The sequence below is a fragment of the Rhagoletis pomonella genome, unplaced genomic scaffold (genome assembly GCF_013731165.1).
Source record: "Rhagoletis pomonella isolate Grant_MI unplaced genomic scaffold, Rhpom_1.0 Rhpom_scaffold_00009, whole genome shotgun sequence".
Lineage (NCBI taxonomy): Eukaryota > Metazoa > Arthropoda > Insecta > Diptera > Tephritidae > Rhagoletis > Rhagoletis pomonella.
Genome location: NW_023458563.1, coordinates 40,286,864 through 40,303,378, shown reverse-complemented (window position 1 = coordinate 40,303,378; position 16,515 = coordinate 40,286,864). Strand labels below are relative to the sequence as shown.

General features: G+C 39.2%; 1 protein-coding gene across 1 annotated transcript; it reads right to left on the bottom strand.

Moving 5' to 3' along the window:
* Positions 1-1,608: 1,608 nt before the first annotated feature.
* Positions 1,609-12,737, bottom strand: LOC118745517 (probable cyclin-dependent serine/threonine-protein kinase DDB_G0292550). Its single transcript, XM_036478965.1, has 4 exons — positions 12,372-12,737; positions 2,121-2,622; positions 1,767-1,777; positions 1,609-1,665 (listed from the first exon to the last, which is right to left on the bottom strand). The coding sequence occupies exons 1-4, from the start codon at positions 12,735-12,737 to the stop codon at positions 1,609-1,611; spliced, it is 936 nt and encodes a 311-aa protein (XP_036334858.1).
* Between the last annotated feature and the right edge of the window lie 3,778 nt (positions 12,738-16,515).

The following is a 16,515-nucleotide window of genomic DNA, read 5'->3' as shown; positions in this document are numbered from 1 at the left end:
AAAAGTTCGTCCACTCCTGTTGTACGAGCAGCCAAATGTGGTTGTTGGAAAAATCTTCTTGCGGTGTTTCCGTTGTTGGTATTACCAGAACTAGGCAATGGTATGTCCACCAATAGGTCCATTTCTTTTCGTATGTTTTCCTGTATGCGTTTTTTATTTTCTTCAACAACATTTTTGTCAGTACCGCGAACTTGCCACTTTTTTATTGGAAGCCTATAAGAAATGTGCAAGACACACTCGAAAAACCTAATCCAGGCATGAAGACTTGATAATCCATATTCAAGGAGACTACAATCAATTGGAAAACTTTGAACCAAATTCAAGTCATTAATATTTTTTGGTGTGGCTCTGCATATTCCGCATGTTTGGGAAGAAGACTCCGAGATAACGCTAAGCATAGCCATGTGAAACTGGTGATGAATACTTAAAGAGTTTATTTGTGTTGGTACAATATTTAAAATCTGGCTTTTAATATTTTCAATTTCTCTACGAGTCAAGTCAGCCGTTTCTTTTTCGCAGAGAATTTTTATTGGTCTACAATATCTAGTTGAGGAAGGTCGGTTGTTTATCCATAGAATTTTCAATCCCTGCTTTATTTGCAATAGTACAATACAAACTGAAAATAAATACTGATCGATCATATTTCCTTCACAATCGCTGAATTTTTGCCTATACGTTGAGTGTCCGCTGCTGCCATCACAGCCCCATTTGTAAACGGCAGTTATATTAGTATTGTTATTTCCAGTCTGCTTTTCAAAAATTTGTGGGTACGCTTGAATGATCCTACCAACAGTATGGTCCACTAAACTTTGCAATGACACTTCAGCGGAATAATCAGTGACTGTTATTTCATTCGGATAGCAATTTTTTTCGCAGAGCGTAGTTTATCGTAGCCTGGGTATATATCGGCGTTTTGACTTTTCGCTGATTTCTTTGACAAATTCCACGTATATTTAGTATGACCTACATCTATAAATAACGCGAATGCTTTTTCAGGCGAATATTTTATTGGAAGGAGCGGGGGTTTTTTAACGATTTCATAACTTTTCCGCAAAATTTACTTTCAGAATTAAGCATGGATACAACCTCTGAAGCACTGCGTTGTCCAGCTTTGTACAAACTATTGCTTACAGCTACCAGCAACGCTTCGGATGATACTTCCTGTACAAGGTCAGACACTTTGTCAACTTGTGTCTTACTAGAAAATTCTGCAAAATCTTTTTTTGGACGACCAACATCTCCTTTAATTAACGATAGTGGCGTATCTAACCATTCCTGGTGTCGTTTCTCAAAATACATTTTATTTTTAGCACAACTCTTCCACCTCTCAACAAGCCTGCTATTAAAATTTCGAAGATTCCTACCAACTTCGCAACGATGCTGAATACTTAGGTTATTATTTTTAAGAACTGTGCCGAAAGCGTAGTTTTCGATAGCAAGAAACTTCTTCCTGGGTATTTTTTCGTCCAGCCATACTAAGTAAAAATTGCGTTTTGGTACTGAGGTCATTGTGTCTAAAAAATGATAAATTGATGGGTAGTGGGTAGTAGCGGTTCAGCTAAGACATTTTGAACACACAATAAAACACGCTTTCACAAAATTTTAAACTTAACTTGAATACGCTTGAATTTTATTAATTTCTAATCCACGAAATACAGGTGTAGGCTACCAATATCATGTTGTTAATACAATTAAATTCAACTGAGTCTTATAAGTAACACATACATAAACAGATCAACCAAACATATTCTACATATAGTACTTACCTTGATGTAAGCTATAAAGTAAGTTTTAAGTTAATAGGAAAAAATGTTATTATTTACAGCAATGAAAATAACATGAAAATAACATTCAATAAGGCAAAAAAAAATCGTAAAGCACTTGCTAAAAAATATGTTGTGTTTGATAGGTAACAGCTGTTCGTATTTGCTTGGAATTGGTAATTAACTATCGATTAACTAATTGAAGTATGCGTTATCGATAGGAAATGCAAAATTTCTGCATTATTAAAATTGAAAATTGAATAAAACGCCGCTAGCGCATCCAAATCGCCCACTGTGCGTTGTTGCTTGCTCTGCTGTCGCTCGAACTGTACTCCGATAAGCGGTGCCCAAATGTACCGCTACGTGTGCATGCCAACGCTACATCATCGTCGTCTGTACCATAGCTATTCTCGTTGTTTTCCTCGCTGTTGTTTTGACCGATACTCGGACCGTTGTCTTGATTTTTACTCGGACCATTGTTCTGACCGTTGTTCGGACCGTCGTTTTCCACGTTGTTCACACCGTTGTTCTGACCGTTGTTCCCACCGTTGTTTTCCTCATTGTTCTCACCGTTGTTCTCCACGTTGTGCTCATCATTGTTTCTGGCCACACTTTTCCCGCGCTGTTGCTGAGCTACGTTTCCCGTATCTTCGTCGTCGCCACCGTCTAAAACGCTTTTTTCGCCTGCCTTGTCTACTGGACATGATCCTCGCGCCTCCACTGAAAGCTCGCTCAACCTGGCGGCTAATGCCGCTTTTGCTCCGCTGGCATTGACGCCTACCGCAGCGCACCAGGCCTTCAGCTGCAATAGCGAGTACTTCTCCGCATTTACCGCGTCGCGATGCATTATAAAACTCGACTTTTACTCAAAATTTACTTCGGAAATTTAAAACTTTTACTCAAAATGGGTTCAAAGACCACTTCTGATACAATGCTATCAGTTTTGTGGTTTATTAAAAAACGCTACCGCTCGCTTGTACGTACAAAATCGAATGAATCTCTGTTCCAACGGTTAACATAACAACGAGTAATAAGTCTTAAGGTCTAGTTACAGCATCAACTTAACAACTAATTCTTAAGGTCTAGTTACAGTGTGTAAGTATAAGCACATGCCTACTCTACTACTATTTCCTACAGATGTTTGGCAAATCATCACGCGGAAATGACTGCACGGATTTGCATGAAATTTTGTACACAGATAGCATATGGGCTAGATTGGTTAATAGGCTGTTTTTTAAAGAGTTGCCACCTGGTAAAAAAGCTTAATTTATTTAATATGCGGGAACGACTGAATGGATTTGCATAAAAATTTGCACAGATAGCTTATGACCTGCATGACGGATTTGCATGAAATTTTGTACGCAGATAGCTTATGGGCTAGATTGGTTAATAGGCTGTTTTTTTAAGAGTTGCCACCTGCTTAAAACGCTTAATTTATTTAATATGCGGAACGACTGAATGGATTTGCATGAAAATTTGCACACAGATAGCTTATGACCTAGATTGAAAAATAGGCTACTCTTCTTAAGAGCTGCCACCTGTTAAAAAATTTCTTTAAATTAATACGCGGAAACGACTGAATGGATTTGCTTGAAATTTTGAGAGCAGATAGCTTATGACCTACTGTGGAAAATAGGCAAATTTTTTGGAAGAGTTGCCACCTGTCAACAAAGTTTAATTAAATTAATTCGCGGAAACGACTAAACAGATTTGCATGAAAGTTTGCACACAGATAGCTTATGACCTAGACTGGAAAATAGGCTACTTTTTTATGAATTGCCAGCTGTTTGAAAATGAAATTTTGCTCAAAGATGGTTTATGACCTGGATTGAAAAATAGGCTACTTCCTTAACCGGTTTTCCGATCAGAACGAAATTTAGTACACTTACTACGGATTTCGGAAGGATGGTCTTAGACTGAAAGTAAGTCCGAAAACTCAAGGCCCCTCCCATAAAAATTGCAATTTTCATATTACGTACATATCTCTGGAAGTATTTGTGGGAGGGAACTGAAACTTGGTATAGTGATATGTATGTGAAATTAATGTTGGCATTAATCGATTGATATTTTAATCAGTTAGTTAATTCGATTAAATTCAATCTGATTACAGTTAATCATGATTAATTTTAATCCGACTAAACAGTTAATCGTAACCGCGATTAAAGAATTAATTTTTAATCATTAACTCTTAATTTGATCAAAAAGGTTTGGTGATTAATTAAGTTATGCTGGAATTTCCCTGTGCACACAAAGCAAGTTAATCCGGTGTGGCTGAATCAGATTTTCTCATCAATTAATTTGGTGTGCATTTTCATTAAGATATATACCAACAAAGGTTTTACGAACTAGGTTTGTAAAAGTTCCCAATTTATGTATTACTAATAACAATAATTATAATTTTTTTATATTATGTGCTTTTTATTAACGTAAAACACAAAATAATTACTATAACTGGTGTTTGGTTTCAAACTCGGACAAACTAGACAAATTAGTTAGATTTTATTTTTAACTGGATTAACGATTAATGTTTTAAATTAATTAAACGTAATCGCAGCCAGCGATGAACGATTAAAAAAATGTTATCATTAATCGTACAGTTGATTACCACTAATTGATTTTAATCGTCAAACGCGATTAACATTTTAATCGTTAATCAGATTAACAGTTTGCCAACACTGTGTGAAATCATGTTCATATTCACGAAAATTGGACGTGTTTGGAAGAGAGGCGTAGTACCTCCCATACTGACTGAAAGTTTCATATTGCATTTCTCTTCAAATGTTTGGGGTAAAGCACTCAAGCTTGGTATGGAAATACATATGTATGTATGTATGTGAAACTAAAACCATACTCATGGAGAAAAATGAGAGCTATTGGAAAAGGTGGTGTGGACTCCCATGCAAATTAATTTTTTTATGCTGCATATCTCTGGAGGTGTTTATTGCAGAGGACTGGAACTAGGCACCGAGATGTGTATACAAAATTAATTCCATACTCATGGAGAAGAATTTGCGTTATTCGAAAAGGGGACATGGTTCCTGCCTTACAAATTTACTGTTTTATACTGCTTATCTCTAGAGGTGTTCATGGTAGAGTACTGGGACTTGGTACTGGGGTATGTAAAATCAATTCTAAATTCATGAAAGAAGATTAGGGTTATAAGAAACAAGGGCGTGGCACTTCGAGTACAAATTTACTTTTTATTGCCACATATCCCTGGAAGTGTTTGTGGAAGAATACTGGAACTTGGTATGGAGTTCACTCGCTTAAAAAATAACGAGCTATAACGAAATGGGCACAGAAATACAATATAACATCATTAAATTATTTTTCATATTTGTATAAAAGCGCGGGCAGGAACCCGCGGGTATAAGCTAGTATATATATATTTTGTCAATATATTTTGCTAATATGAATTCCATCACGATTAATTTTTATTTCGACTTGTGAGCAAAACTTTTCACCGATTATCAAATCAATGTCCATACATTTAGTCGGAACAATATGGAGATTTACGTTGTAAACATCACCGTCAATTTCGACCGGTTGCAATGGAGTGGAGTGCAATTGGGTATAGTCATTGCGCTGGGTATGCAGTTACAGTTACATTGCTATACTCAATCCCGACTCTTGCGTCCTCGTTCGCGCATTCTGGGCAACGTGAGCAACCCATGTGCGAGATGCGGTAACCAATCCGATTGGAGCCTTGGGTCACGGCAGAAAGATAGGGAGCTTCGGTGGGGCCACTCCGACTTATTCGGTTAAAGTGCTCACTGAAGTCTGCAGCGTTTTTCACCAGTAGGTGCGGCTGCAAGCGGGTGTCTGCTTGGATCAAGCGGCTCGCTATATAAACGTGTATTTGGTTGCGAAACCACCCCCGTCCCAGCAATGGGTTGTGCGCTGGGTTTGTGACCCGCCACGTAAAAACCACTTCCAGTGAAGAAGCACTATGGATATAGTGCAGCGAATTAAAATACAGCGGCTCCGCTGGCTTGGTCATGTCGTTCGAATGGACACCGAGCTCCAGCTCTGAAAGTATTCAACTCGGAACCCGCTGGTGGTAGCAGAGGAAGAGGGAGGCCCCCACTGCGATGGAAAGATCAGGTGGAGAAGGACTTGGCTTCACTTGGCGTTTCCAATGGCGTCAGTTGGCACAGCGGAGAAACGACTGGCGCGCTTTTCTGAACTCGGCGAAAATCGCTTAGGCGGTTACGGCGCCAAAAAAGAAGAAGAAGAAGTGAAGAAGCTAGGCAAAGCCTCGGATGAGACCCCCCCTTATGATGACGACCACGGCAAACGTTTAAAGGACTACGATTTGAGTTCATGCACCGGGAATGACCGGACCCTTAATGGGGAAGGTGCATCTGCCCGGCTGGTTGATGTCCTCGTAAGTACAAAAGCAGACACCACTGCCATCCAAGAAATGCGTTGGACGGGGCAAGGCAAGCAATGTCTGGGGCCTTGCGACGTATACTACAGCTGCCATGTAAAGGAGCGCAAATTCGGAGTTGGATTTGTGGTGGGAGAGAGACTCCGTCGCCGAGTACTGTCGTTCACCCCGGTGGACGAGCGTCTAGCCATAATCCGCATCAAAGTGAGATTCTTCAACATCTCGCTCATCTGCGCCCATGCCCCGATGGAAGAGAAGGATAAGGCATCCAAGGATTCTTCTTTGAGCGCTTGGAGCACACGTACGAGCGCTGCCCCCGTCATGATATCAAAATCTTACTTGGCGACTTCAATGCCAGGGTGGGCAAGGAAGGGATCTTTGGAACCACCGTCGGAAAATTCAGCCTCCACGACGAAACGTCCGACAACGGATTGAGGCTGATCGACTTCGCCGGGGCCCGAAACATGGTAGTATGCAGTACTAGGTTCTAGCATGAAAAGATCCATCAAGCGACGTGGCTGTCTCCGGATCGAAAAACGAGAAACCAAATCGATCATGTTGTGATAGACGGAAGACAGGCTTCCAGTGTTTTAGACGTACGCACACTCCGAGGCCCAAACATCGACTCGGACCACTATCTTGTTGCAGCCAAGGTACAAGCCCAAAGCAAAAAATGTGCGCCCAAATATGCAAGGAAAGCTTAACGTCGAAAAGCTGCAATCACAACAGACAGCCAGCGCTTTCGCTACTCGACTCCCACACCTGCTCTCAGAGCGAAATCTTCAAAAAACCGACATATGCGAGCAGTGGAACCATATGTCCCGCTCATTAAGTACCGCCGCCGAAGAAGTAGTCGGATTTCAGCGAGCCCGAAAGAACAACTGGTACGATGAGGAGTGTCAGGAAGCTGCAGAGAAAAAAGATGCCGCTTACAGGGCCACGCTGCGTTCGGGCGCAACGCGCGCTATGTGGGAGCGCTATAGGTATCTGAAGAGGGAAGCAAGACGTATTTTACGTAATAAGAAGAGAGAGGCCGAAATACGTGAGTGCGAAGAGCTTGAAATGCTGGCCGACAGGAAGAGTGCCGGAAAATTTTACCAGAGAGTTAGGCGACTTGCGGAAGGTTTCATGACCGGGGCGTACTCGTGTAGGAACAATAATGGCGACCTAGTAACTGATGTCCAGAGCGTACTTAAATTATGGAGGGAACACTTTTCCGCCCTACTATATGGTAGCAGTACGGAAAGTTGTGGAGAAAAAGAACCCGAGCCCGCAGTCGATGATGACGGAGCCGACGTTCCACCGCCTGGCTATGTCGAGGTACGTATAGCAATATCGCGGCTGAAAAAAAAACAAAGTTGCTGGAGCGGACAGCCTGCCAGCTGAGCTATTCAAGCACGGCGGCGAGGAGTTGATAAGGTGCATGCATCAACTCTTGTGCAGAATATGGTCAGAAAAATGCATGCCCGACGACTGAAATTTAAGTGTGCTCTGCCCAATCCACAAGAAAGGTGACCCCGCCATTCGCGCCAACTATCGCGGGATCGGCCTTCTAAGCATAGGTTACAAGGTCTTATCGAGCATATTGTGTGAAAGACTGAAGCCCACCGTCAATGAACTGATTGGGCCTTATCAGTGTGGCTTTAGACCTGAAAAATCCACCATAGATCAGGTATTCACAATACGTCAAATCTTGGAAAAGACCGCGAGAAAAGGATCGACACTCACCACCTATTTGTCGACTTTAAAGCCGCTTTTGACATCACTAAAAGGAGTTGCCTATACGCCGCTATGTCTGAATTTGGCATCCCCTCAAAACTCATACGGCTGTGTAAAATGACGTTGAGCAATACCACCAGCTCCGTCAGAATTGGGAAAGACCTCTCCGAGCGGTTCGTCACCATCGGGGTTTCAGACAGTGCGACTCGCTTTCATGTGACTTCTTTAATCTGATGTTGGAGAAGATAATAAGAGCTGCAGAACTGAACCGCTCAGGAACAATTTACTACAAGAGCGTGCAATTGCTGGCTTATGCCGATGACATCGACATCATCGGTAACAAAAACCGCGAAGTCTGTTCTGCCTTTTCCAAGTTGGATAGGGAAGCAAAGCGAATGGGTCTGGTGGTAAACGAGGACAAGACGAAGTATCTCCTGTCATCAAACAAACAGTCATCACATTCGCGCCTTGGCGCCCACGTCACTGTTGACAGTTACAATTTCGAGAAAGTAGAGAATTTCGTTTACTTGGGAACCAGCATTAATACCAATAATAATGTCAGCATTGAAATTTAACGCAGAATCACTCTTGCCAACAAGTGCTACTTTGGACTGAGTAGGCAATTCAGGAGTAAAGTCCTCTCTCGACGTACCCGTGCTGGTATATGGCGCAGAAGCATGCTCTTGGAGTGTTTGAGAGAAAGATTTTGCAGAAGATTTACGGGCCTTTGCGCGTTGGCGACGGCGAGTACCGCAGACGATGGAACGATGAGCTGTATGAGCTTTACAACGACATGTACATAGTGCAGCGAATTAAAATACAGCGGCTCCGCTGGCTTGGCCATGTCGTTCGAATGGACACCGACGCTCCAGCTCTGAAAGTATTCAACTCGGATACCCGCTGGTGGTAGCAGAGGAAGAGGGAGGCCCCCACTGCGATGGAAAGATCAGGTGGAGGACTTGGCTTCACTTGGCGTTTCCAACTGGCGTCAGTTGGCACAGAGGAGAAACGACTGGCGTGCTTTGCTGAACTCGGCCAAAATCGCTTAGGCGGTTACAGCGCCAAAAAAGAAGACGAAGAAGCTCTAAATTACCAATTGGCCTTACCAGGTAAGGTAAACATTCGATCGCGAGAGGTTTGGTTTCTTTAGGTTGTTGTAAATATCCTCGGTCATAATGTTAAATTTGCTTCCCGTGTCAACCAAAGCAACGCACTTTTGATTACCAATATTAATTATTTCGTTCATGAAGCCAATTTTTGCATTAAGACGCCGTACATTACTTTCTGAATTGTCATTTTTATTTGCTGCACAATTTTTTGCTATGTGGCCGAATTCATTGCACATAAAACATTTCATGCCTTTGCTTTTGTTTTTGCAATCACCCGGTTTCTGGCCTTTTCACCGCAATTAAAACAAGTAGTTTCTCTTTTGACACTTTTCTCGGTATTCTCACATTTTTGTCCACTCTCATTTTTCACAACTTCCTTTGTACAAGAATTCGCCGTATACTTGTTCTTTCCGCTAAATATTTCTTAACATTTTAGCTTTTGTTTGAATTCTTTAAGGTTTGTTGCACCATACGAAATAGCTTTGTTTACGTTTAAATCCTTTATTCCATCTATAACATACTACATTACTCGCGACGGAAGTGGAAAAGTACTCGTGAACACTTTCTTCTTTACTCATCTTTCTCACCCCTATGTTGTAATCCGTCGTAGATTCGCTTTTGCTACGAATCGTAAAATTGGTATGCTGAAATCCGCGTTGCCGTATCGTAATTTCGAAATTCGTAGGCCATCTTCGATATTCGTAATGTTTGTATGCCTGGATCCGACGTAGCTGTCATTTTTATGTATTTGTCGGGAATTTTGTACGAATAGAAGCTCGCGTCGGAGCAAAACAAATTGTTTTAAAATATCAATAAAATAAAGTGTGTAAACGCAAAAATATATATGTAAGTTGAAGTGTGAATAAAAAAAAAATTATTATTAACTGTTTACAAAATTATCAGATCGAAGATCACAAAAAATCGCTCGCAATACGAAAAACTGGTGGAATGCATGGGCGAAAGGCCGGATATTGGTCGAGGCTTTGTAAAAGGAGCTAAAGAGGATGTGGTGGAATTTTGGGAAAGCGTTCCAAGAATTAAAGCGGCACAATATGTATCTAGTGAAATGGAGGCCCTTAAAAGGAGGGAGCTTACATTTTATCATTTAAGCTAAATGGATCAAACCAATCTCCTAGCAATCTCCTTTGTATAATGCAACTGCTAGCTGTTCTTCCTCCTGGGACAAAAGTGCACCGGCCACTGAATCCTTTGTATTCTACTTAATTAAGGAAAAGTCTTTTCAAATAATGATTACACTACTTTTTTTTTAATTTCGCTATTCACTTACGATTATATTTATTATGACTTGTTTCTGTCAAAGCAGCTGATTAAAACTTCGAGTTTCGAGTTTTTAGTTGGCAGTGCCGCTGATAGTTACGATCGGATTACAGCGTACCAATTTTCGAATTTTCGGAACTGAGCTATGAATTCGTAACTACGAACATTCGGATTACAGCATAGGGGTGTCTATCTATCAGTAGCTTATGTAGTTGTGCACTATTTGTATTTGTTTTGAATCGCATAGCAAACTTTCTTTTAATTTTCCCCAAGATGTTATTCCCCTCTCAGTAGAAATAAACAACTTTGCAAGTCCCTTCAAAGACTTTTTAGCGAAAACGAATTTTTGAAATTCATCCCAAAACATTAATACCGAAGTTTCTTCCAATTCGTTAACCCAAATTTCAACAGGTAATTTATCTGTGCCGTCCAGAGGCTAAACCGAATCTTCGATGTCGCGACAATTAATAGCAAACCTATGCATCACACTATTTCTTGACGCTACTGTATTGTTTTGCTCGTTACTTTCATTTACACCGTTTTCTTCTCTATTTGCTCGTCTTGTTGAGTTTTCGTGCTCGTGCACTCGTCGTCGATTTTCTTCGTTGGTTAAATTTGAAAAGCTGCTTACTGCGCTTGTGCCGTCGTCGTTCGCAAAAGACGGGAAAAAATCGTTGTTTTCTCCTCTTTGCTTTACCACTTTTGTTGCGTCTTCGTATCTGTTCATCACCTCTACTAAGGGCTGCCAGACGTCCCGGTTTCCCCGGACATGTCACAGTTTTAGACTATTTGTCCCGGTGTCCCGGTCCAACCTTAAAATGTCCCGGGTTTCATTTAAATGTCCCGGTTTTCGATTTGATTGCACAAATTTGAATAAAAGTTCAAAAATAACTACAATTTTATGAATTCACTGAGGGAAATAACGCATAGTTAACATGAATATTTTTATTCGATTATCGTTCTAAAATGTTCGTATTTAAAAACAACACTTTAATACCACGCACGCGTGGTGTTGATTCAAACTCAGCATTTGAATGCACATTTACATGTCTGGCTGTAGATGAGTGCGCAAAGATACTTGCCACAATTTGTTATTTTTCAGAGGGAATGGAATTTAAATATATATTTTTTAACTTAATTATGAAAAAGCTTCCGTTTGAATTTAATATTTCTAGACTGAATAATAAAATGTGTGTGTGAATGTATTACGAGTTGGGTTGGTGCTCTTTCATATGCGTATTTTTTTAAATTTAGCACGTTTTTTTAATTCTATACTTCTTTCTCTCAGTGCACCGGTTTCATTTGTGAAATAGTTACATCTTCAGATAGTTGAACTTTGCACAAGCATATAGTTGATGATTAATATACATATGTACCTAAATAAGTTAAAAATGACGTGCACAGAGTTTTACAATTATATTAAGGAAAAGTCAGAAGTTTTGAAACAAGTCCACAGCAACGAAAATTTGACTGATATTTTAATGTTATCTTGTACTCAAATTTTTTTTCTTTCATGAAACCTAGAGTGCTTATAAGTACAGTGCCGTACATCAAATCACAATTTCTAATCAGACCTGTTAGAAAAATTTTGAAAATATACCTTTTGTACCAATTAATAAAGTGCAAGTCTGAAGTTGCCAGCAAATTTTGATGATTGTTAGCCTTTTTTTTGCTGACAGTGTCTTCCATATAAAAAGAATTGTTGAACATAGTTTGAATGGAAGAAACTCTCAGTAAAAATAATACCAAAAATCAACTAAAATTTAATAGGCTGCAAAACTTCATTTTTAAAATTTTTACAAAAAGTCTAATTAAAAAGTTGCAAATTTGTATGCAAATTTATTGAATATCTTGAGTTTTGCACAAAGTTTAGAAATTTTATTTTTATGTTTTTTGATGTATTTAGTACAATTTTTTTATAAAGACTAAAAAGAATTGTGAAAAATTCTCTGTGCTTTAGTTGTGATAAGTTGCTTTGTTACTACATCTTTTCGTACGTAATTTTTGTTCAAACGAAATGGAAGGGAGCGAGAGGCCCCCCCCCCCCCCCCAATACCCCCTGCCCAGCCTAAAGTGTCCCGGTTTGGTAACAGACATATCTGGCAGCCCTACCTCTACTGGTTTGTTCTGTCTCAAGCTGCGTGCACCGTCTTCTACGTTTGTGCAATCGTCGCTGCTCTCGCTATCGCTGTCGTCGTGATCGTTGTCTTTTGCGTTTGCGGAAAGCAAACGTCCCTTTTGCAAATTTTCCACGATATGAACTTTTAAGTTATTGCTCAAATTTGCATCGATGTACTGCATTATACTTTTATACGAGCCATAGTTTGCCTCGAAATCAAAGCCGGCAAATTCGCGTAAACGTTTGCGATTATTCCTATCGCCTTCTGACACAAACACTAATTTGTGTAATGCCGCCACACTCTGCTTGCTGCTGCGTCGCAAGCTTCCGCGAACATTCTCGATTGAAGCCAAAGACATTTCAATCTAAATTTAACACTTTTCCACAATATACGCGTTACACTTCGTCCTTTTCTTGGACGAGGCCCCAAAATGTAGGTTTATTGTTTGTTTAATTAGTTTTAAGTTCACAGAAACGGACAGGTTTCGTTTTATTTACGATTAAAATAGTTTTGAGTTCACAGAAATGAATTTAAATAATTAGATTGGAATTGAATATTTAGACAAATAATGAATTAAATGAATTGGGCATTTAGGGAAAGAATTAATGCAAACTATTTGATTCCACAAAACACAACCGTCTTGGCTACCGGCTCGTACTCGAGTCGCTGCTAGACTGCCATGATGCTGCGACGCCATGGTTTCGTTAAAAAAGAAATAGAGTTGCCAGGCTTTAACCCCACAGTAATATACAAGACATTGGTGATGACTCAATCCATCCGGCAAAATCTCAAACTACATTTACATCCAAATTATTAAGAAACTTAAGAGAAAAATTAGTGGAAATAACTTACTGTCGGAGGGTGTCATAAATAACACAAACGGCAATAACGCAAAATTTGCTTTATTTCACTTTTAAATGGGAAATAATACCAAAATCTGAGTTTTGCTTTATTTCCAACAAAGGTTGGAAATAAAACAAATTTTGCCTTATTTCCCATTGCTTAATTATACTATTTGTAAAAAAAAAACAGTTTACTAACAGAAGGAAAAAGAACTTTGTTTATTCCAAAAATACAATTAAACTAAGGCACATTGAACAGGTAATATCAGTATAGCAGCTGATTTGGTTTTTTTCAATTATTTGTTCTCGAAAATGTCAAATATTTTACATTTCTTCTCACAAAAATTCTAAATTGTTAAAATCTCTTTGCATGTGAAACATTTTCCATACAAAACCAGCGATTAAATAGCAGCTTTTGGAAAGCTCGCCCAACTCAGCAGCACAACCGCTGATTACTGGGCCTGGCACAGGATGGTGGATCAATGCTTCGAGAAGCGAACCAATTTACTAAGAAAGAAAGTTGCAACAATTTTCATTTTTTCAATTTAAATTTTTTACCTTTTTCGTATTTCGCATGGCACGCTTTGATGTAGAAGAAAAAATCAGAACAGTTTTTAGCACCTTTGATACCAGAAGCAACAACAAAATACAGGCAAATGTTGTTTTTGCTCAAATGCTCTAAACCTGTTTGATAGGCCTTGAATTTAACAAAAAATGTGATATAATTCATATGAGGAAAGTAATATTCACAAAATATTTTTACTTATGAAAAGTCTAACAAAATATAGGAAAAGCATCGTCTTTAAAAACTGTTCCGCATATTGGACATAGTGCTTTCGTATGCATTTTTTCTGCATGCTTTTTAATATGTTCAAAACAATGCTGGAAAACCTTAAAATGTTTGCGTGGAACTATGTCGCAATAAACAGATGAAGTAATAAAACGGCTTTCTCGCTTTATTTTCTGACATTCGGCTGCCTTATAGTCACATTTTATAGGCAAATTTTCAAATAAAGCAGTGGCACCTGGTAAATTCCACTATGGGTGGGATGCATGCAATAACACCATACACAATAATTCCCATTACTTGGACATTAAAAAGCAGTTTCAGAAGTGAACTAGTGTTATTTTATCATATTTCCTTTTTCTAAACGGTTATAATGCCACCAGTACATAATTGCGAAAGGAGAGGAGGGGCGGGGGACGCGAGCGCGACGTCGAACGCGACGCCGGGCACTTTCAAAATTGTATACTTACAAATCCGTCCATTTAACTTGTTCATGTACTACTTTTTGTCAAATGTAACTGGGTGACTACCTACATATGTGCACAATTTTGCTTTATTACTCAAATTGTTAAGTATAAAAGTTGGTCTTATTGCTCAACGAGAAATGAAATAAAGCAAATTTGTGTTATTTCACATTCAATTGGGAAATAACACAAATTTGCGTTATTGTTGCAGGTTGAGAGTCTTCCTGCCTCAGTATATCCAGTAAAAAAACTGTGGTGAAGTCCTTTATGGGGATAAAGTTTCCAGAGGTGAAATTTTAGGTAGCACACAATTTCTTACACGCATGGTTGCTTTTCAGCACTGATGAAAGAAACTTAAGAAATATTTGAAAAAAAAGTTCATATAGTACATTAATTTTGAAAGAAATACATATAATGTATGTACTCTGGTTAATAATATCAAAAAATGTATTAGAATCACCGTTTAATGTTATATTTGATACAAATTAATACTGCTGCCCCGAACGCTCTGCGCCTTGCCACTGAATAATAGATTTACTTAAAATTACATCCCTGATCCTTGTTCTTTCTGTATCGCATCGTGGTGATTTCACATTGCTCAGAAATTTGACAAGAAAACAAAACAAAGCGAGTATTTTATTTGCTAATTTTTGCGATTTCTATTGTTTAATGTAAATTTGTCTTTTTAGGATATGTCGAGCCAACAAAGAAGGCGCAGTTGGAAAATTTAGTAATTAGTAATGAAGTAGCAGGCATATTTGGAAAATTATGCCGATAAACAGGATGGAATTTGGGAAAGTAAGTGCATGGTTGCAGCATATCTATGTATAAAAAGTATTTAATTAAATTGTTTATAGAAATGTTATAAATCGAGTGGCTCATTTACGATGTGCTCCAAACATTTGGCGAACTTTTTTTCGCCTTTTCAACGCGCTAAGTAACAAGTTAAGATGACTGCCATCATGGCCGGTAAGAAACCGCAAGCAAAGGGCAGACAACCTTCCAGGAAGCTGCCTCCTGTCCCCGAGCCGAAGCTGCAGTTCAGCAAGAGCAGGTCAGCAAATTGCTACCCTGATCAAACGTAACCAAAGCGCTCTGCTGTGATTGCACTCCGTAAATGTGAAAACTTGGTGCATGCTGAGAAATATCAAACAAGAAAACTCCGTGATGGACGCCGTGAGATGGAGTAACGCTGTGTGGCAAAGAAATGCGGCCAATTCGACGGGCCTGAAAAATCCAAATTGGCTTTTGTGATCCGCATCAGCGGTATCAACAAAGTTGCACAAAAAGTGCGTAGTTTTACAGTTCTGTCTTCGCCACATTAAAACGGTGTGTTCATCAAATTGAGCAAAGCAACCATTAATATGCTACGTATGCCGAACCCCCTATATGGGGTTATATCCAAATCTTAAATCAGTTTGTGAATTGATGTACAAACGTGGAATGGTCAAGCGTGTCCCAATCTCTGCTTTGTGATCGAACGCAAATTTCGCGAAGCGCACGAAATTCAGTGCGTTGATTCACTTCACTTCAAGAAAGCCCCCAACTTCCTGTTGCTATTCAAGCTCAACACATGAACCCGAGGCTGGCGCAAGAAGGCTAATCACTACGTTGAGGTTGGTGATTTCGGTAGCCGTGAGGATAAGATCAACAAATTGCTGCACAAGATGGCTTAAAGAAATTGTTGTTTTGTATTTAAGTAGGCAATATAATTTGGCACATCTTCAAAAGACGCCCAAGCAAAAAAAAAGGAAAATTAAAAAATTCCTGAAGTTGCCTTAATTAAAACTAAAACATGCAATATATAAAGAAAATTAAAAGTTGTCTTACATCTAGTAAACTTAAAAAATTGCACATTAAATTCATTTTTCATTATAAAATAAAATTAAATATCACAATTCAGTTTACAAAATGTGATCTGTTTGCACCCACAGTAAGTTCCATGAAGCCTAGCCTAAATTCAGAATTGAAAAAAAAACGAGCAAATGGGGTCGGAAACTACTAGTCCTAAAAGCATAATGTGGAAAATGTTTGAAGAGCTGC